Source organism: Diabrotica virgifera, chromosome 8, assembly GCF_917563875.1.
Source record: "Diabrotica virgifera virgifera chromosome 8, PGI_DIABVI_V3a".
NCBI lineage: Eukaryota > Metazoa > Arthropoda > Insecta > Coleoptera > Chrysomelidae > Diabrotica > Diabrotica virgifera.
Window position 1 is genome coordinate 94,987,977 of NC_065450.1, and position 24,288 is coordinate 95,012,264.

Here is a 24,288-nt window from a genome sequence, read left to right on the forward strand (position 1 = left end):
AGCGAGCCTTTTTTTGTAGAAAAATACACCAAAATTGCTAGGTATGATCGTCTAAGCTCAGCTTATGGAGGCACCCTAATTCTATCTACGAGCAATAATATTTCTTCGGTAACAAAATATGACTTTCTGCTAAGTGAAGCCTTCTTTGCGTTTTCGTTAATTTACAATAAGAATCTTAATCTTTATATTATTTGCATTTATAGATCACCTAACTCTTCCGTGGAACTATTTTTTCAGAACCTGCTAAATTTGTTAGATGACCTGCCCCATAAAAGTAGAAACATTTTATGCGGGGACTTTAACATTGATTATGCTGCTGCTAGTGATACACAAATATCCTTGGTCAACATATTTGAATCGTATGGTCTAACAATGCACGTTGATTCTCCTACAAGGATTACAAAACTTCATCTACCATAATTGATTATACTGTCTCAGATTTTTCACCTCTTGATGTCCACTCTACAATTATTAATGCTGGACTATCTGATCATGAAGCAGTTTATACGAAGTTTAATATCTTGAGCAAACCCTCCTCGAAAACCCGACGTTTAGGCAGGAATTTTTCCACCCGGAACTTTCGTAATTTCTAAAATTTATGCTTAACCTCTGAGTGGCGCTTTCCTGCTATGGACGTGGATAATAATTTCAGTGCTTTTTTGGATAAGCTTGTCTGTATCTTCAATTAAGCATTTCCTTTAATTGCAGTTAAGCCAAAACATCGCAAATCCTGGACTACTAAAGGTATCCGAATATCTTCCAAGAATATGCGTTCTCTTCTCTATATCAGGAAATTTGCTACCAACGTCTCTATCACTGAATATATCACCAAGTACAGGGCGACCTATCTTAAACTTAAAAAATCAGCTAAAAAAACTACTACCATAACCGTTTGGGAAGCTCAAAAAGTGTTGCAAAAGAAACTTGGTCCATAATAAACGATCTTCGAAATAAAACCGACACTGCTAAAACAATTTCCCTTCCAGACCCTGAAAATCTAAATCAGTACTTTGTTAATGTGAGTAAAAATATTACATCAACTATTTTGCCACAACAAGATAACATTGCTTATCTCCCTAATTCAAGAAAGGTCTCGAATTCATTCTTTATAAAACCAGTCGATAAATCTGAACTGATCCAAACAATCAATAGTATCAAAAGCAAATCCTCCTGTAGTACTGATGGTCTATCGATAAAATTTTTTTCTAATTTCCCAGAAAATGTGTTAGAAGTCCTCATCTCACTAATTAATGATTCCTTTGAGAAAGGTAAATTTCCAGAGTGCCTGAAGACAGCTATCATTATTCCTCTCCATAAGGGTGGTGAAATATCTAATACCTGCAATTATAGACCTATTGCATTACTACCGGTACTCTCCAAAATTATTGAGAGACTCATAAAAGCCCGACTTACGTCCTTTCTAGTTGAAAACAACATTTTATCACAAAATCAGTTCGGCTTTTTAAATAATAAATGCACCACTGATGCCATCTTTTCTGTACTACAAGAGGTTTATCAAGCACTGAACAATAATCTTTACACTGTCACCGTTTTTTGTGACTACGCCAAAGCTTTTGATTGTGTAAATCATAACATTTTGATAAGAAAACTAAATTTCTACGGAATTCGAGGTATTTCTTTAGATTGCTTCCAATTTTACTTGGATGATAGGAAACAACTGGTTAGAGCAAATGATACAGACTCTAGTCTCAAAAACATTGTATGTGGGGTACACTTCGCGTCAAAAAAAACTGGTACAACTCTTATAACCGAAAATCGTGTTTTTCAAGTTGTGTAAGTTGATCTTGTCACAAGTGTCATTCCAATTTCTAGGGCAACGTTGCCAGTTCAACGAAAAAATTATATCAAACTAGGTAAAAACGAGACTGTGCGACAGACCGCATTTTTTAATATACTAAAAACTAAAACAATTGTAATTTTCCGTCATCTCAATTAAGTATCCATATACATTGATTCGTGTTTTATTATAATGTATGAAAATATTTCAATTCAAAAATAATGATAGAAAATATATCTTGACATGACTTTAAATTATTATGTTTAATGTCAAATAACAATGATAAAACTGCATTAAGTTGTGTAGAATAAATAAAACATACTGGAAAAATTAAAAATTTAATTTGAAATTAATACAAAATGAATAACTTTTACAATTCGAAATATACATTTTAAATGTTATTTTACAATTCGAAATATACATTTTAAATGTTATTTTTTTGTATTAAGATTTAGTGCAATTCCGTTATTTGTGATGGCAACGACGAAGTGATTCACGAACAATAATTATTGTCAGTCTGACCACAGGTTTACATTGGGAAAAAAAGTGTACCAGTTTTATATGACGCGAAGTGTACCTCAAGGTTCAGTATTGGGTCCTCTACTTTTCCTTATCTTTATTAATGACATCACTAGTTTAAAAATCGATGGAAAATTCTTTCTTTTTGCTGATGATACCAGTATCACTTGGAGCAACTCAAATATTGCAACTCTTCATGCTACTATAACTTCTGATCTACTTACAATAAAAACCTGGTCTGACTTTAATTTACTCTCGTTTAACATAGATAAAACAGTAGCATTGTCTTATAAAGGAGTCCTTCAACCCTTACCTCTTAATAACAGCCAGATCAGTACCGTTGATTCTGTAAAATTTCTTGGTATTTTTTTAGACAGCAACCTTAAATGGTCCCAACATATCGATTTGTTAAGAAGAAACTATCCTCAGCTTACTATGCTATAAGATCTGTTTCGAATGAACGCAATTTAGCATCTTCCAAAATAACATATTTTTCTTTGTTCGAGTCAAATCTTCGTTATGGTCTTCCTTTTTGGGGTTCTGGTACAGCTGCCCAATTCGATGTTATTTTCAAATTACAAAAAAGAGCAATTAGATATCTGTTTGGCCTCAGAAGAACAACACATTGCAGAAGTTACTTCAAAGATCACAGAATTTTAACCCTTCCATCTTTGTATATTTTAGAAACTGTTTGCTTAATTCGTAAACATCTACATGGCTTTCCATCAAGACCTAATCATGACTACTTCACGAGAAATTCTACGTTTGACGTCTATATGCCGACTCCGTCCTCTGAGGTAGTAAAGAAATCTATATTATATTCCGCAAAAAAACTTTACAACCATCTCCCTCTACAACTTAAATCTGCAGCATCTTTCCCCAAATTCCGTAAACTGACAAAAGCCTACCTATCTGAAAGACCATATTATTCAGTAGAATATTTTCTTAATCAATAACTAAGAAATTACAGTACCCTTTGCACAAGTAGTATTTTTATTATCATTTTTTTGTCTATATTTTGGTGTCATATGCAGCAGCTTAACCTTTAAACTTATTAATTCCTAGGTAGACTATGCATTTGCAATTTACTTAAATTTTGCAATTGATTACTTATGTTTAACTTCATTATTATTGTTATTATTGTAAATATATTGATGATTTATGTAATTTTAGTAAATTGGATTGTTATTGTTTTGTTTTCTTGACTTTTTATAAGCTTTGTCGATAAAATTGTACAATTTTTCATGACAATAAAGCATATTTCTATTCTATTCTAACGCTCTCATTCTGACCTCCGTCAAGCAAACATCGTATCGATAGCATAGCTATAATTACGGTGATAATTAAAAACCAATTTTGATAAAGTTTAAAGTTTTTACCGCAAAAGTAAAACTTACTGTAGTGAATAAAAACAGTGATTTAATCAAGTTCATCAATATCAACGTTTGATTCTACAAAAGCTGTAAGTAAACAAAGTTTGTTTACATATATTTAAACAATTATTGTCGAAACTATTATTTCTCAACCTTGATAAGTTGAGATATTAAGTTCTTCAAGGGACAGGACCGTACTTGCCCAATACACATATTATAAATGTGGATTTTAAATAATGGATAACGAAAAACAAGGGGACTATGTCCCTAATTCCCATCTGAGTCTCTCCATACCACACCCAACCCAACAAAATTCCCAATCATATGCATCAATAATTACAACAAAAAATCAAACATCTTCAAAATTCCCTGATAAACAACAAGCCGTCTTATTTACTTCCATTGACGACGTAAAAATCGAAGACTATCTAATATCATTGGGCAGTATTGTAAATCCTAAAGATATCATTTTCGCTTCACGAATTTCACAAAATAGAGTATGCATTTATTTCTCCTCAAAAGAACTTGTAGATAACTTTTTAAAAAATTATGGTTCAATTAAAATCAACAATCAAATCCTCACTGCCCGCAAACTAATCACTCCAAGTCAGAGAATTGTTTTATCCAATGTGTGCCCTAGCATACCACATTCTATTTTAGAAGCCGAGCTTATAAAGCTAGGTCTAAATCTGTTATGTCCTATCAACTTTCTTAAAATAAATGCCTCTCGTCCAGAATTTAGTCATATTCTTAGTTTTCGCCGACAAACGTATATTACTCCATTGGAAAATATTGCAACATTACCAACTTCTTTTCTCATAAATTTTGACAACACATCATACAGAATTTTCCTAGCAACCGACAATCTCGAATGTTTCTCTTGTAAACAATCAGGTCACTTGGCCGCAGTATGCCCACTTCTACCACATAACGAGCCAACTTCATCAGATATTCTCACCCAATGCACAGAAGCCACCAACACTATAGGGTCTAATGATGAATCTCACCAAAACATTAGCATAACTCCAGTCAATCAAGATGTCAGTGTACATTCCAAAGAGCAAAACGAAGAGAATACTGAATCCACGAAAACATCTGAAACGATACCCCAATAAACTTCAACGGTTTCCGTTAAACGACAAATGTCAGAATCCACACCGCCGCACGAAGACCTCGAAAAACAACCCACATTTCAAAAACCCAAAGCTAAGAAAATAAAACCGGACAAACCCATTCACGATGAAATGCAACCATTACAACGAATGTTTGAAGACAATAAAAACAATTTTACACTTAACTTTAACCAGACTTTAAATTTCTTCGAAGCAGCTCCACAAAATGCGAACATACTGGATCTTCTTAAAACATATACAGACAATGTACCAGGTTTCCTTAATGATCTTGACACTATATACCCTCAATGCTCAAAAAAGTTAAAAACAAAAATCACAAACATTAAAAAGAAATTACTCCATCAAATTTATCAACCCGATAAACCGACACCAATGGACAACGAACTCTCATCTTCACAAGAATCCTTAAATACTTAACATTCACATCTATAATACAATGGAACCTTAACGGGTACCATACCCGTTGCGAAATGTTACAAAAGCTAATTGCTCAACAAAAACCGTCAGTTATTTGCCTCCAAGAAACTAATTTCAAAGATTCTTACCATGCTAGGTTAAAAGGTTTTAAATGCTTTTACAAAAACAGGACTAATAGAGATAAAGCAAGTGGTGGAGTAGCAATCTATATCAACCAAATTTACGAAGCAGAACCAATACATTTAAATACATCTTTAGAAGCTGTTGTAGTCACTATTAATAGTGATATAAAAATCTCAATATGCAACATTTATATCCCACCAAGTGAAAATTTTTCAACGGCCGTAATTGAGGAACTACTTCAGCAGATCCCATCTCCCCGTATACTCTTAGGAGATTTTAATAGTCACAGTCCGTACTGGGGGTCCAAATTTCTATCATCAAAAGGGAAAACACTAGAACAATTACTTGACAGTAAGAACCTAAACATCTTGAATACAGGGGAACCCACAAGATTCAATATACAAACAGGAGAACATTCAGTTATCGACCTGAGCATGTGCGATCCTATCCTACAAACATCTTTAAATTGGGAAGTCCACCCCTACTTGTACGGTAGACTTGTCCACTTTCCTCTTATTACAACCCGTCCTTTCCAAACTGCATCAACAACCCCTCTCTCAAAATGGAAATTAAACCAGTCCAATTGGACACTCTTCTCAGATGAAGTAGACCAAAAACTGTCATACCTTCCTGACCCTAATACCTCAGATATAGCTTCAACTTATGTACAGTTTTCCGAGATACTATTGGAAGCAGGGTACAAAGCAGTGGGAAAAACCAAAACTCTAAAAACTCACACACCAGTACCGTGGTGGAATAATGAGTGTGACGAAGCGATCAAAAAATACAAGCGGGATTTTAACAAATTCAGACGATGTCCAACTACACAAAATCAAATAGAATATAAAAAACTAAGAGCTGAATCGTGGTATAAGATTAAGCAAACCAAAAAACAAAACTGGAAATCTTTTGTGGCATCCATCAATAACTCCACCCCCCTTTCTACATTTTGGGTAAAAATTCGTCAACTATCTGGAAAAGAGCAAAACGCTCAAATTAGTTTTTTAAAACATGATGACAAATTAATTACTTCAACTGAAGAAATCACAGAAATGTTTGCTGATCTTTACGAACAAAATTCCAGCACCAGCAACTACTCTCCGAGTTTTCTTCAATACAAATTTAGAAATGAAATGGAGCTAATCGTCACAGAGAACACGGATGACTACATGAACTCTCCAATTTCACTAGAAGAACTGGACGATGCATTGTTCGGCATGAAAAACTCTTCTCCAGGATCGGACGATATACCAATAATTTTTCTCCAAAAACCAAGTACAAACGCTAGATCATACCTCCTTAATGTTTTAAATCAAATGTGGATACAACACTACTTTCCAAAATCTTGGTCAGAATCATATATTATACCAATCCCCAAAACTCAAAAACCTAAAATAGATCCCCAATCCTATAGACCAATATCCCTAACCTCATCAACTTGTAAGCTACTGGAAAAGGTTATAAACCGGTGCCTTTCATGGTTCTTAGAAAACAAAAAACTGCTAATCCCGGAGCAGAATGGCTTTCGTCAAAATAGATCAACCACCGATAACCTAGTTGATCTTGAATCCGAAGTTCACGAAGCACTCATTAACAAACAACACTGCCTAGCTATTTTCTGCGATATAACAAAAGCCTACGATTGCACATGGAGATATGGTATAATAAAAAAGCTTCACTCCTGGGGTATTAATGGACAATTTCTAAAATGTATTCAAAATTTTCTTCAACTCAGAACATTTAAGGTAAGAGTAAATGGAACACTCTCATCAACTCGAATCCAGGAAAACGGAATCCCTCAGGGCTCGGTGTTGAGTGTAACTTTATTTCTTGTTGCAATCAACGATATTTTGGAACAATGTCAACAGCCAGTTAAAGGAAGACTGTATGCCGACGACCTAGTTCTCCTACTAAGAGGAACAAATATAGAATCCACCCAAAGAATCCTTCAAAGCACATTAAATAATCTACAGAAATGGTCCGATAAAACAGGACTCAACTTCTCTAACGAAAAAACAAAATGCCTACTTTTCTCAAAAAAGCGAAAAGAGGATAATCCAGTTTTAACGTTGAATGGTAAGAATCTTATCTTTGTAAAAGAAATAAAATTTCTCGGTCTTACATTTGACAAAACATTGGTTTGGAAAAATCACATTAAAAATTTGAAAGGTACTTGCCAACAAATTATTAATATTTTGAAGACACTATCGAGCATATCCTGGGGCAGCGATACGTCAACTTTTATACGAATTTTTTCATCCTTAGTTCGATCAAAAATTGACTACGGCTCAGTGGTATATAACTCAGCTAAGAAATATGTTCTTAAAGAGCTAGATGTCATTCAAAATACGGGATTGCGAGTCGCTTTGGGCGCTTTTCGAACAAGTCCCATACTAAGTATACAGGGTGTCCCAGACTAATTTACCCACGCTATATCTCTTAAACGAATAGAGATTTTCGAATGGGACAAAAGATGATATATTCTACTTGTAATACACTTTAATATGGCGTACAAAAAAATCATCCCCTAAATAATCATCCCTTAGTTACAACCCCTAACTTTAATTTTTTTAATAGCACCTTGTATATTTTTTTATAGTTTTGGATGTAGTCTTCTATCGTCTATTCAACACATTTTTTGAAAATAAAATCGGTTCGTAAATAACCAAGAAAATATCAGTTTAGTTTTGTTAATTATGTGTCCCAGACTAATTTATCAAGGCTATATTTCATAAACGAATAGAGATTTTCGAATGGGAAAAAAACTGATCTATTACATTTGTAATACACTTTAATATGGTGTAGAAAAAAAATATCCCCTAAATATTCATCCCTTAGTTACAACCCCTAACTTTATTTTTTTTAAATAGCACCCTGTAAGTTAGGGATGAATATTTAGGGGATGAATTTTTTCTACGCCATATGAAAGTGTATTACAAATGGAATAGATCAATTTTTGTGCCATTCGAAAATCTCTATTCGTTTAAGAAATATAGCCTGGATAAATTAGTCTGGGACACACAATTTAACAAAAATAAACTGATAGTTTCTAGGTTATTTACGAACCGATTTTATTTTCAAAAAATGTGTTCAATAGACGATAAAAGATCACATCCAAAACTATAAAAAAATATACAGGGTGCTATTAAAAAAATTAAAGTTAGGGGTTGTAACTAAGGGATGATTATTTAGGGGATGATTTTTTTGTACGCCATATTAAAGTGTATTACAATTAGAATATATCACCTTTTGTCCCATTCGAAAATCTCTATTCTTTTAAGAGATATAGCGTGGGTAAATTAGTCTGGGACACCCTGTATGTAGCGAGTCAGGGCAATCCCCCCTAGAATTTGGACGAGATTTTTTGAGTTTGTCGTTTGCTTGTAAAGTTCTATCCTCTCCAGATAACCCAGTTTACCATAATGTACATACAAATCGTTTTAATCAGTACTTCTCATCTCACCCTCAATGCGATCCGCCTTTCTATGAACGAATCAACCGATTACTGCAAAAATATCATATAACATTCCCGACCATATACCATCCTACCGAAAACCCTCCTCCTCCATGGACTGTAAATAAACCACGAATTATTACTGATCTATCAAGATTTAATAAGCATGAATCTCATCCAACCATAATATTAAATCATTTCAAAGAGATTTAGGAATAGATTTAGCAACTACCAACAGATATACACAGATGCATCAAAAACAGCGGACGGAGTGGGAGCAGCCATTTTCTCCAATACCCATAATGCTAAATTTAAGCTGCATAACAACTGGACTATTTCCAATGCAGAGCTGTATGCAATTCTTGAAGCTTTAAAATTCATTAACAAATCGAACCAGAGAAATTACACAATCATAACGGACTCAATGAACGCCCTTTGTGACATTCAAAACATATATTCCTGCAACCCTATTCATAAAGATATTTATCAAGAACTTCAGCATGCTGCAAAGGGAAACAAACATGTGGTATTAATCTGGGTTCCATCCCATATTGGAGTACACGGTAACGAGGTTGTGGACCGCCTAGTTCACGAAGCAGCAACAAGTGATCAAGTTCATCTAAATAAAATTGTGCCAAGTGATGTGAAATTGTGTCTTAAAAACGTAGTTAGTTGTGCGTGGCAAAACAAGTGGTCGCAGTGTTCCGAAAAACTAAAACAAATTAAAGGCAACGCTATACAAAAACAGGCCTTTTCTTTACCTAGGAAAAAACAAGTTATCTTCACTCGGCTCTGACTTGGTCACACCCGTCATACACATCTCTACAAAATAACTAGAGTCAATCCTCCATTCTGCCAGCAGTGTCAAACAAACGTAACAGTTAAACATATATTATCCGACTGTCAAAAATACCAGCAAACGAGAAGTAAACTTAACCTTCCCAGATACATATCGGAGCTTCTTGGAGACGATAAAATATCAATAATATTATCCAGTTTTTAACGGATATAGGAATAAAAGATATTTAATTGTACCACAAATTTTCCAGGTTTCCTTTTTGTTAGTTCATATGTATGCACTTAATATTGTAATCACTGTTTATTTTTAATAATGTATTTCCGATTGTTGTCGTTTATAACCCCAGTGGTTCGGACGACATTAAATAAAAATAAATAAATATTCTATTCTAACGTTTCAATTTCGAATACTATGGTTTATTTTTTAAATAGGAGGGGTAATTCAAATTTAGCGCGCCGTAATGCTTGTAATTGGTATAACCGCAGGCAAGCTTCATGCAAGCTTACTCCACTAAATTATTAAATTTTTACACTATTGGTATTTATGAAATTTTGACAATAATGTCAATTAAAATTAATGTGTTAAGTAAAGTATATCGACGATTTTTAGCGTTTTCTGCGGTATTCCTTTAATTTTTAGATTTCTAGTCTGCATTTATATAAAAAACGGTAGTTTTTAGTACTCTTTAGCGATATTTTTTTATTTATTAAACTCAACAGGCTTTGTAGGCCTAGGGCCAGAACGTTTACATTTATGATTACATTTTATTTTAGTCTTATAAATATTTAATTACACTTGTCTTTTTATACACTCGTTCACCACCTCCCTCCATCTCCTCCTGTCCAATGCTAGTTCTTTCCATCTCTCAATGTTATTTTTCTTCAGGTCTTCGTACGCACTGTCCTTCCATCTTTTTCTTAGTCTGTCTTTCTTTCTCTTTTGTATTGGTCTTGTATTGGTGCCGAGCAAAATATTCCTATAACCGGGATATTCTAATAACCGATAATTGGTAGCTAGCAGAAACGTTTTGGGACCGACCTCAAAATTTTATTCCTTAAACCGGCATATTCCTTTAACCGGTACTCTAATAAGCGGGTTCGACTGTACCATTTTTGGTATTTTTTACTTCCCATTCTCTCCTTGGGGATGTGCCCAGGGACTATCGTATTTTCTGTGCTTTGACCGTCGTCGTGATCGTTGGCTCTGTATATAGTTCTTCCAATTCTTTATTGGTTCTTCTTCTCCAGTGATCTTCTATTTTCACACCTCTGTATATTGCTCTTAGTATTTTTTTTCTCCCATCTTTATAAAAGGTCTCTTTTTGACTTTTTCAGCACCCATGTCCCATGTTTCGCATGCGTATGTTACTGTAGGTCTGATAACAGTCTAATTCGGATTTTTGTTTGTCTTGATACGTAGGTATTTGGATTTCATTAATATGCGTAATGCTCCATACTTTTTATTTCCTTTTGCCTTTATTCATGACCATTTTCATCTATTTTGGCTCCCAGGTAATTAATTTCTTTGACTCTGTTGAACGAGTAGGTATGTTTTTTCTCCATCTATTTGTGCTGATTTTATTTTGTTTCTCTTTTTGGGTCTCTCCTATTATCATATATGTACACTTCGCGTCATATAAAACTGGTATTCTTGTTCTCATGATCATTTTTCAGTGCGTCATTAATTATGACGTCACATACTGTATTGGGTGTGTCGAGACTAATTTCATGTAATTATTGACGAATCTGACAGATGCCAGAATCGTACTTCGCCATAGGTGAAAAGCTTGTGGAATTAAACTAATTAGTAATTTAGTAGATTTGATTTTTACACAATATGTTAACATGTAGGTATTTTTTATAAAGGGGAATAAAATTAAAAAGTAAACAATATTGTTAATTAAATTTATAAATATGGAAACATTAAAAAATGACTCAAAACTATCCATAAACTGTGTTATTATCAATGAACTGTCAATACGGATGGAATAGGCACAAAGACAACTAATGCAGCCACGATACAAGAGAGAGGTCCTAGAGAGAGACAGACAAGGTGGTGGAAACTTTGACAGGCCGTGTAATTTGAGTTGCCTATATCAACTTAAATCGGGGAAATATAAAAGTCTAAATATAAAAGTAACATAAAAACATAATCAAGGACTTCTTCACTTTGTATAAAACAGTCACTAATTTCGTATTTAAATAGTTTTAAAATTATTTAACTCCCAAATACTTTAGGAAAGTAGGTATTTGTTTTGATAAATACAAATAACAATTCTGAAAAGTATCTAAACACCAAGTATGGCACTGTGTACTCTATTTATCCCCTAAATACAAAAAAGTGGTTAAATTTTGAAATATGTACTGCCAATCAGCATTAGGCCTTAGCCAAGTTAAAATATTCAACGAACTGTAAATACTGATTCAATCGGGTCCATTTATATAGGCAACTCAAATTACACGGCCTGTCAAATTCTCCAACACCTTGTCTGTCTCTCTCTAGGACCTCTCTCTTGTATGTTGGTGTCAATCTTGCTTCACTATTTGAATGGGACATGGCCATTCCATCCGTATTGACGGTTCATTGGTTATTATCTTCTTCTCTAGGTGCTATCTCCGCTTCAAAAGTTGGCAATCATCAGAGAGATCTTTATTTCTGAAACCGCGGCTCTAAATAATTCATTGTTTTTACATCCAAACCAGTTCCTAAGGTTCTTCAGCCATGAGTTACGTCTCCTTACTATGGATCTTTTTTTTTGCATAATGATCTGGAGTATTAGATATACATCTCTCATCACATGTCCCATATATCTCAGTTTTCTTCTTATTTGTTAGTTCTTCTCGTTCCCTATGCGTAAGTCTCATTACCTCCACGTTGGCTATTCTATCTACTCATGAGATTTTTAGCACTCTTCGGTACATCTCGAATGTCTCTAGTCTCCTCACGCCAATGACTAACTTTTAACGAACTAAATTCTAAACCAAAACACAAAATAATGCACAAAAACGTTGTGAAACACAAGGGAAGTCGAATTCAAATTTCAAAATGACAGGTACACAAAATACTGACCTGAATAATAACCGTCACTTGACTCTTTGACACTTCTAAAAAATGGCCAAAATGGACGAAGTTTTCGTCAAATGTTCGTAATACGAGTATTTGATTGGCTAGAAAAAACGCGCATTCTAAATATCAACGAATCAAACGTAGGTTAGGAATAGACATCTTATGCCCTAATAGCACAAGGACGTCCAATGGACGTCCATTGGACGTCCTTCACGGACTTTAGGGACGTCCATTGGACGTCCGTTTTCGTCCGAGGAACGTCCTTTATACGTCCTATTTTGGTCCAAATGTCGCGCTACCGAACGTCCATTGGACGTCCATCTAAGGTCCGAGGGGACGTATATTGGACCTTAATCGGACGTAATTTGGACCTTAATCGGACGTCCTAGGGGACGTAAATTGGACCTTAATCGGATGTAAATTGGACCTTAATCGGAAGTAAATTGGACCTTAATCGGACGTAAATTGGACCTTAATCGGACATAAATTGGACCTTAATCGGACGTAAATTGGACCTTAATCGGACGTAAATTGGACCTTAACCGAACGTAAATTGGACCTTAATAGGACGTAAATTGGCCCTTAATCGGACGTAAATGGGACCTTAATCGGACGTAAATTGGACCTTAATCGGACGTAAATTGGACCTTAATCGGACGTAAATTGGACCTTAATAGGACGTAAACAATACGTAAATCGGACGTAAATTGGAACTTAATCGGAAGTAAATTGGACCTTAACCGGACGTCCTAGGGGACGTGAATTGGACCTTAACAGGACGTCCAATTTTGGTCCAAATGCCACGTTGCCAAACGTTCAATGGAGGTCCACTTAACATCCGAAGGGACATTCGGTGGACGTCAATTGGGCGTTCATAGGACGTCCCAGTTTAGTCCAATGTCTTGCTGCCGAACATCCATCTAATGTCGTGGGAAATAAAAAATATATTTTTTAAGGAACTTATATTACATCTTATATTAAATTACAGTTATTGGATATTACATTATTTACATTAAATTACAATACACTTCTCCAAGAAATTAACGCACCACCTTAAATATGGGGTATTTTTGATGTCTCGTATTTCCTAAACCTGTTGTTTCATCTAAGTGATTTTTTTATAATATTATAGCCTAGGCTATAGGTTACCTCCTTAAGCTTGTCATGCACAGGGAGCTATGCTGTAATATATGTACATTATATCATATCGCTCTCTATAGTAATGAGTGAGCCTGCATACAGGAAACAAATGGTTCCGTATGTGCAGGCTCACTCATTACTATAGAGAGCGATGTGATATAATATATATTACAGTATAGCTCCCTGTGCATGACAAGCATAAGGAGCTACTTAACCTATAGCCTAGAGCCTAGGCTAGAATATTATAAAAAAATCACTTAGATGCAACAACATGTTTAGGAAATTCGAGACATCAAAAATGCCCAATTTTTAAGGTGGTGCGTAATGGGCTGTATACAGGGTGTAACAAAAATACAGGTCATAAATTAAATCACATATTCTGGGACCAAAAATAGTTCGAATGAACCTAACTTACCTTAGTACAAATATGCACATAAAAAAAGTTACAGCCCTTTGAAATTACAAAATGAAAATAGATTTTTTCGATTATATCGAAAACTATTAGCGCTTTTTTATTGAAAATGGACATGTGGCATTATTATGGCAGGAATATCTTAAAGAAAAATTATGGTGAAATTTGTGCACCCCATAAAAATTTTATGGGGGTTTTGATCCCTTAGATCCTCCCAAACTTTTGTGTACGTTCCAATTCAATTTTACTATTGTGGTACCATTAGTTAAATTCAATATTTTTGTTTCTTAGTATTTTTCAGATAAGGCAGTTTTTATCGAGTTGCGACTTCTTTTTTAACATGTCTACATAAAAATTTTATGGGGGTTTTGTTCCTTTAAACCCCCCAAATGTTTGTGTACATTCCAATTAAACTATTACTGAGGTACCATTAGTTAAACAGAATGTTTTTAAAACATTTTTGCCTCTTTGAATTTTTTCGATAAGGCACGTTTTATCGAGATCTGGCTTCTTTTTTACTATGGTTCAAAATATACCTAAAAATGTAAAGCATAAATAAGTCTGCATATTATTATTAAGTCCCATAATCGTACTTAACCATATACAAATATGTGGTGGATTTGACAAATATTCAAAATATTTCGATAAAAATTGACTTTTCGAAAAAGCAATAAGAGGCAAAAAAGTTTTTAAAACGTTGTGTTTAAATGGTACTACAATAATAATTAAATTGAAACATACACAAAAGTTTGGGGGGGGGGGGGGGGAGTTTATAGGAACAAAACCCATATAGAATTTTTATGGGGTGTCCAAATTTTACTATAGTTTTTTCGTAAGATACTGCTGCCATAATAATGCCACATGTCCATTTTCAATAAAAAATCTCTAATAGTTTTCGATATATTGGAAAAAATCACTTCATCTTGTAACTTCAAATGAGTGATAAAGGCACAGAGACTTAGATGGCGAGGTCACATTGAAAGGATGCCAAACACGAGGACTAAAAAAAGGGTACTAAACTACACTACAGCTTCAAGAAAGAGAAGAGGAAGGCCGAAAAATAGATGGAAGCAAGAGGTCGAAAAAGATTTGGAAAGAATGGTGCTACAGGGTCAGAAAAGAAAAATGAATAACAGGAAGGAATGAAGAAAAATCACATATCAAGCCAGAGAAGATCTTAGTACATAAAGAAACGTGAAAATGAAGAAAAAAAAACAAACTTTTCAAGCCATGGGCCTCTAAGGCCCTTAGTGCTATTATATATATAATATATAACATCAAAGGGCTGTAACTTTTCTTGTGTGCACATTTGTACTAAGGTAAGTTAGGTCCAATCAAACTATTTTTGGTCCCAGAATATGTGATTAAATTTATGACCTGTATTTTTGTTACACCCTGTATATATCTACATACTTCGTCTAATTTACTAACTGTTGCGCGTCATCCGCGTCGTAGCCTGTGACGTCGCATGATACCAACACGAAATATTTAGGCGGTAGGTGAGTTCTTTTTTAGAATCACTTTGCCGAGTACACTGGAATTACAGCCACTAGACATATTTTATTATATACGCGTAGAAATAATATTTGAAGATTTCTATTAATGTTAACCTAAAGAAATACACAATAATATGTTTCATTTAATTTGTATAAATGGATTATAAAGCGTTTTTATGAAGCAAATTTGTTCGGATCACACTGTAACTGTAATCGAACGAAGGTGACATTTTAGAATAAATTGGTAACATTTATTTGACAGTTGCGGTGATGACACTTCATATTTGTTTATATTCTTTACTATAAGTATCTGTTTTATTTATTATATTTACTGTTTTTATTATTTACTTTACTATAAAAAGATCCTCTACTATAAAAATATAAATTTCACCTAATTTTATAACGACTTGGAATAATCGAGGTATCTGACAACTTTTTTAGTTGTTATTGTAGACATACTTATACAAAGAAACCTACCGGCTTTTTGCCAAGAGTTGCCGTTTTTTAATTATTAACAATGCAGTGCAAAAACGCTTGCACTGCAAATCTTAAAAGATTATAACTTAATTCTTGTTCTCTATTTCTTAAGTTTTTACTTATTTACATTGAATATTAATTTGTTTTGTTGTATAATCCATGTTTACAATAATTATGTGATAAATTTGATTTAAAATGGATTCAGGATCTTTTTATACTTTGGCAACTATGTCAACTTAGATCTCTGGCGTAGATAATGACGTGCAACGGTAAGTAAATTAGATGGACTGCAGGTTATATTTGGTTCTTGGGACATCAAAGTTTATTTTTTAGACATTTCCTGGATATAGTCACCGATGTGACATATCTCCGATTTGTTTTTCATGAGTTTTGTAAGAGAGACTAAAAACTTTTTTTATAGTCACCTCCTGTTTTCATATAATTTTTGACATGTTTTGTAGTAAATTCAACTATCTATTTACTACAAAACATGTCAAAATGTACATGTGAAAGCAGATGATCCTAAAAATGGTTTTTCGTCTCCTACAAAATTCATGAAAAAGCAGATAGGAGAATTATTGTACATTACAATTTCTGATGTTTGGGAAAAAGGGCTTAAGTCAGAATTGCACATCGATAATGTTTTGATGATTTCTACAGTACTGTAGTAGATTCTACTGTACATACAGTTTACATCTACAACAGTTTTTTTCTGGTCCAGAAATCATCAAAACATTATCAATGTGCAATTCTGACTTAAGCCCTTTTTGCCAAACATAAAAAAACAATCTGGTCATAACTGACCAATGAGCAATTTTAATTTAACCTAAATTACTACTGTTTCTTAAAATGAAGAGCTTACCCCATAGCGTCTCTTATCTAATCTGACAAGATCGTGCACTATTATAACATACACAGGCACAGCACACAAGCACTATGCTCCGTTTTTCACTATCACCTATCACTCAAACTAGTTCAAAAGGCTTTGTCCTCTTCAATCTTCTAGTTTGCCCAGTAGTATCGAAGAGCTGGATTTCCTCAATATTCTTGAACTTATGAAGTTTTTGCTCATGACTTATTCCTGCTATCTTCTTGATATTTGTTGATAAAGTAATAACTTATTATGCATGGACAATGTGGACTTTCTTCTAACTAGCCAATACACTTTTTATATCTCTCTTTTGCCTTTCATAGCCACAAGGCTATACATTTCCTCCTTGGTTTTTTTTGTAGACCACTTTCAGCTGATTCTAAAAAAAATTAAAATGAACGGTAATTTTTCTATTCTTTACAATTAAAAATCAAAAGAAATAGGTATTATTTACAGGTAATAATATGCATGCATAAATGATTCGTTTCATAAAGAATAAAGAAAATTGAAAACGGATTTTATAATACTTACAAAATTGTTTAAACAAGAGATCCAGCCAGAGACCAGAGCAAAAACTAGCAGACAGTACAGCAAAAAGCCACTAATTTCCATTTTCCACACCCCCTTATCGATGCATTTTTTTCCAATCAAAATTTTTACTAAATTTTTAGGTTATCGGTTATCCATGAAAATGAAATAAATATATGAAATGTGATGACCAATGACCACGCGACGCTACATAGATACTCGCGCGGCAAATTTGAAAATGAACGCAAATTGAATAGTAAATGGCCTCTCTAAAATCTTGTAATGGAAAATTTTACCCCTCCAGGAAGACATTGTACTATGTTCATAGAATATCTTGTGGTAACTTTCCACCCATAATTTAATCAGATAGATGTTCACGGAATAGAACGGTAGTACCTACATTCATGGAATGTTTTGTGTTGTTAGGATTAAACTTTTACTTTATTTATTCTTGAATATTTCCTATTGTTAAACATTGTAACCAATAATTTACAAATAAGATTTTCATTACATTACATAAAATCAAAAACATGTTTTGGATATTAAACTATATAGTTTATAATTGTAATAATTGTATATACAATTTTGAATTAAGATTTAATCTTTTCGATTTAAACTACAGTAAAACCTGTGTTACCGGCCCCCTGCAAACACCGGCCACCTGTACTAACGGCCAGTTTAAAAATTCCCCAAACCAATTACAGTAAAGCCTGTCCGTAACGGCCACTAAAAATGAAAAAGCTATTGGCCGATATAGAAAGGTGACCGGTATTACCAGTTTTTGTAGTCTAGATATAATTGGTTTGGGGAATTTTTAAATTGGCCGTTAGTACAGGTGGCCGATTTTATCAGGTGGCCAGTAACACAAGTTTTACTGTATATCTAGACTACAAAAACTGGCAATAACGGCCACCTTTCTATATCGGCCAATAGTTCTTTCATTTTAGTGGCCGTTACTGACAGATTTGACTGTATTTCATTAACGTAAAGTTAACGCGTAAGTTAACATTTTATTGAATTATTTTGCTATTTGATCCCGTAATTGGTATAATGTGTCCAATATAAAATATATAAGCGTTCATAAAACGTCCGTATTTCGTCCAGTATGGACGTCCAAAGGACGTTCAACGTCGGACGTCCAAAGGACGTCCATATTTATTCCGTCCGAAGGACGTCCAACGTCGAACGTCCAAAGGACGTCCATATTTATTCCTTCCGAAGGACGTCCAACATGGGACGTCCAAAGGACGTCAGTTTATAGTCCATGGACATAAGGACCAAAAATGGACCTATTTTGGACGTCCAAAGGACGTCGTGTGCTATTAGGGTGTATATAACCATTGTAATGCTGCATTATTTTTGTGTTTAATCACGGAGCTACCGCTTTTTCCGTCTCATCTAACTTAATGCATTAGAGAGAAATCGAAAAACTGTGACGCACTGAAAAATGATCATGAGAACAAGAATACACTTTCTTTTCCCAATGTAAACCTGTGTTCAGACTGACAATTATTGTTCGTTAATCACTTCGTTATTGCCATCACAGATAACGGAATTGCACGAAATCTAAATACAAAAAATAAGGTTTAAAATTTATATTTCGCATTGTAATACATATATTTAAATTACACACTTGTTCACTGTAAAAGTTATTCATTTTTTATTAATTTCATATTAAATTTTTAATTTTTCCAGTGTGTTTTATTTATTCTACACAACTTAATGCAGTTTTGTCCTACAATTTACGAGAAACCAATCACACCTCTCGATTTGACATAATAATTTAAAGTCATGTCAAGATTTATTATTTATCATTATTTTTGAATTGAAATATTTTCATAAATTATAATAAAACACGAATCAATGTATGGATACTTAATTGAGATGACAGATAATTACAATTGTTTTAGTTTTTAGTATATTAAAAAATGCGGTCTGTCGCACAGCCCCGTTTTTACCTAGTTTGATATAATATTTTCGTTGAACTGGCAACGTTGCCCTAGAAATTGGAATGACACTTGTGACAAGATCAACTTACACAACTTGAAAAACACGATTTTCGGTTATAAGAGTTGTACCAGGTTTTTTTGACGCGAAGTGTACTTTGTCTTTTTTGAATTTTTTGGCTTCTGTTATTATGTTTTTCATTAACTTTTGTAGTTTTTTCTTGCTTGTTGCTAATAGTGTCAGATCATCTGCAAATGCTACGCATTGGTGGCCGTTTTTAAATATCGTTTCTTGCATATCTATTCTGCTTTTCTTGATTATTCCTTCCAATGTCAGATTGAATGCAGTTGTTGATAGTGGGTCTCGTTGTCGTAATCCTTCCTTGGTTTCAAACTTTTTGGATGGATACCCTTTCCATGCTATTTCGTTTGTTGTGTTTTCCATCGTCATCTTTTCCATCCTGAAAATTTTACTTGATATCCCCAATTATTTCATCAGTTCGTACACCTGCTGTCTGTTTACTGTGTCGTACGCCTACTTAAAGTCGATAAATAAAGTTTATACAGGGTGGGGCATTAGTGTGACAAAGTCCAATTACCCGTTTGTCGTAAGAGGTACAAAAAATATTTAGGTGAAAGTTATGGCACAGATAGGACCATAATTTAAAAATATTTTCAAATATACAGGGTTACCCATATTGACAGAGTGACACAAACTTATATTTTTTGTAAATAGAGAACCCGGTATATTTTTACATTTTGGATTCTCCTCGATAGCTTCTTTCATAAAATACAGGGTTTTGTAATATTATACGAGGTAATTAAAAAGATAATTACGGTTTTTTTGTTAATTTCGTAGCAACATTCACACCCTATAGAATTGTAGTAATTTAACATCAAAATTTATATTTATGTTCAAACAAATTTTAATATAGTCTATTATTAATAAACATTAATAATATAGCGAAATGTTTAATTTTCGTATACAGGTTTGGTCAAAACTCAAAATGAGTATTTTCTGAGTTTTCTTAAATGGAACACCCTGTATTTTTGTATTGTAATGAAACGTTATTTTTTTGTACTTTTTTATTTCCTAAGCATTCCCAATACCTAAGTGCTATAATTTGTGAGTTATTCGTGATTATTTAAGCCAAACATTAATGGCAACAAAAATTATGTGAAATTTTATTAGATGGCCGTGAAAATATTCAATCCAAAATAATTTTTCGAAAAAAATAACACATATTAATCTAGATTGATCTTTTATTTATCGTAATTGGTTGATATATGAAAATACCTACGTAATTAAGTTTGTTGGTGAACTTTCAAAAGTAGTTTATCTTCTTGGTTGTCGTCTATCAAAGAATTGCTGTTAATAAATTCTTATTGCTAGTAGCATATTTTTGTTGTACTCTACAAGCAAAAAACCATATTAATCAGTTGATTGTTAGGAAAATCCATATTAGTAATTTTAACAAAGCAACTGGAACTATAAAATTAGTATGTCAAATTTAAAAAAAAACTTAGTGTCTTAGCCCACTAGGTCGAATATTGTATGTTTTTATTCTTATTTTACGCACCAGCAAATTTATCTACGTAGGTTTTGTGATCTAAATCAATATTGATAAACAAAGGATCAGTAGAGCAGACTAGATAAATATGAATTTTTTTTCGAAAAGTTATTTTTGATTGAATATTTTCACGGCCACCTAATAAAATTTCACGTAATTTTTGTTGCAATTAATGTTTTTCATAAATAATCACGAATAACTCACAAATTAAAGCACTTAGGTATAGGGAATGCTTAAGAAATAAAAAAGTTCCATAAAATATCATTTCACTAGAGTACTAAAATACAGGGTGCTCTATTTAAGAAAACTAAGAAAATACTCATTCCGAGTTTCGACCAACCCTGTATACTATAAACATTTCGCTATATTATTAATGTTTAACAATAGTAGAGCATATTAAAATTTGTTTGAACATAAATAGAAATTTTGATGTTAAATCACTACAATTCTACAGGGTGTGAATGTTGCTAAGAAATTAACAAAAAAACGTAATTATCTTTTAAACTACCTCATATAATATTACAAAACTCTGTATTTTACGAAAAAATCCATCGAGAAGGATCCAAAAAAGTAAAAATATACAGGGTATTCCATTTAGAATAACAAAAGTTTGTGTCCCCTATCAATACGAGTGACCCTGTATATTTGAGAATATTTTTAAATTATGGTCCTTTCTGTGCTTCAATTTTTAACTAATTAATATTTTTTTGCATCTCTTACGACAAACGAGTAATTGGACTTTGTCACAATAATGCCCCACCTTGTATGTAGTACTGTTTTATGTTCGTAACAGGTAGCCTGTATTTCTTTTAAGGCAAATATTTGGAACGTCGTTGATATGTTGTTTCAAACACCTGCCTGGTATTCTGCCAATATTTTTTCCGAATATTGATTTGGCCTTTTTCTTATATTTTGTGCCAATATTTTGTAAACTATTTCTAGATAGTGCGATGCCTTTATATTTTTCGCATAGCATTTTATCACCTTTTTATGTATAGGGCATATGGCATATCCTTGCTTTAGTCCACTCTTCTGGTATTTTTTTTCTACTTCCCATATTCTTTTTATCAGTTTATGGTCTTTTCCCTGCTGATTTTATCATTTGGGCCGATATTTCTGACCTCGATCTCCTCGAAATAAATTTGCTTTTGTTTTGCATGATTCTTTTTATCTTCTTTCTTTTCAAGCTAAACCAGATAACTTTTTCTCCTAACTTCAGAGCACATCGACTTCTTCCCTATTTGCACATCGACACTTCTCTATTTGCGCACCGACTGCTAATTATGCCTGCATAAAATTTTTCATTGCATGTTTAAGAGTATTTGGGACATTTTTGTATCGATGTTCAAACCCTGTATAACTTTATTTTTACGTCTTTTTTCATTTTACACATTTTCAAGCCGTTCTTGTATTTGAAAAACTGTTTGTTTTAGTTTTGTGTTTTCTTCTCTTAATCTTATATTCTATTGTCTTAACTCTCTTATTTCTTTCTTTTGTACATTTTTCTCCATTTTTCTCCATTTTCTCCTTTCTGTAGGTTGGAGATCTGCCTATTTTTCGACTTTTATTGAAAGCTTGTTTCAATTCTTCCTCTTGTTCTACGTTTCTCGTCTTGTCGTTTTCGTTTGTCGTAGTACCGTCACTTTCCATTCGAAATAGATTTTCGTATTTATCTTCTCTGTTTGGTTATAGGATGGAATTATTCATTATGGATTTCTTACGAATATAAACAGAACAAACAGTTAACTTAAAAAACTTTAATAAGAAAGCACAGAGTAGACTTGACACAGTTTTCAAATGTAGCACACTTTCTGATTTCTTACGAACACGCATGGTCAGCTCGAACTCCATCAACAATTACAGTCACAACTGGAGCCTTGCAACAACATCCTTCATTCTAAGGAGCAACGACTTTTTCACACAGCGGAATATTTTTGACTTCACAAACTTGATCGTTCCAGAAAGATCCGGTACCAGATTTAAAGACTACGACGCAGTCTTCATTTCCCCTTGCATTGTTTGGTTCTCCAGAGCCCCAATTAGTAAATACCATTGCCTCTCCTTTCAACCAGAACCATTGTTTTTCATATTTGTAACCGGATATCCAGAAATCCTGAATTAGAGCTAAAATATAATAATAAAATAAAACTGAGTAGAAGTTGGCTTTTACCTTTCTCTATGTGAAGACAGAAAATTCAACTCAACAACCCACGTGCTTCGTGGAAAGTCATATAATGCCTTAGGGTAGGTCCTTAGTAATTTTATCCATCGCGCATCGTCAGGATTTATAATTTAATATTTTAATGTAAGACATTTAGTCGACATTTTAAGGTTTTACTCCATGTATTTTTGGTGGCTTAGCATGTAGAGCTTGCAAAGAACACTGACGATGCTCTATTTAAAGATAAAACGTTCTGTATTGTATTTGTAGCTCTTTTTTGGCTTTTTTAAAATAAATATACCTTTTACGCAGAAGATTTTTCTTCAATTATTATAATAGGTATTGTCTGGGTACTTTGCATTCTCTATTGTTCTCGTATTTGAATTTCCACATCTCTGTATTTGGCGACCTTTCACTAAATTTAGTACGTAGATTATTATTGTTAGCAATCGCCACATCAATGAGTGTTGTTTGTCTCTTTAATTTCTTGACTAATACGAGATCTGGTCTATTATGTGCCACTGTTTGGTCTGGGAGCACAATGCGGCCCAATATAGCTTGTATTTGTTATTCTCAAGCATACTCTCAGGAACGTATTGATAATATGGGAAATGGTCCATTTGGAGAAGTCCTAGCTTGATAGCTATCTCTTGATGAAGGATCTTTCCCACTGCGTCATGCCGTTCCTTGTATTCAGTTGCAGCAAATGCCTGACAGCCCCCTGTACGATGTTGGATGGTTTATTGGGCTTGACATTCATATCGGCATTTGTCGTTTTGGACCTGACGGTCTTTGATGACATATTTCAGGTAATTTTTGGTTGGTATAACCTGATCCTGAATGAGCAATAATGAATCCTCCGTTTCGGAGAACATCTTTTCTAATGTCAACCAGTAGTTCGACGCTATATTGTCGACATATTTTTGGATGATCTCATTGGAAGGTCGCCCGTGCAGAGGTTTACCCATCCAGGTGCTCATCCTTAGTAAGGTGGTTTATGCGCA

The 24,288-nt window shown here is 33.6% G+C and overlaps 1 protein-coding gene across 1 annotated transcript in view; it reads right to left on the reverse strand.

The window, feature by feature from the left end:
• Window positions 1–22,865: 22,865 nt before the first annotated feature.
• LOC126890760 (pulmonary surfactant-associated protein D-like) overlaps window positions 22,866–24,288 on the reverse strand; it is a 66,570-nt gene continuing 65,147 nt past the window's right edge. The window contains exon 4 of the mRNA XM_050659936.1: window positions 22,866–23,247. Within this exon, the coding sequence (XP_050515893.1) occupies window positions 23,021–23,247 (227 nt within the window). The 3' untranslated portion in view covers window positions 22,866–23,020. The remainder of the gene's footprint in view (window positions 23,248–24,288) is intronic.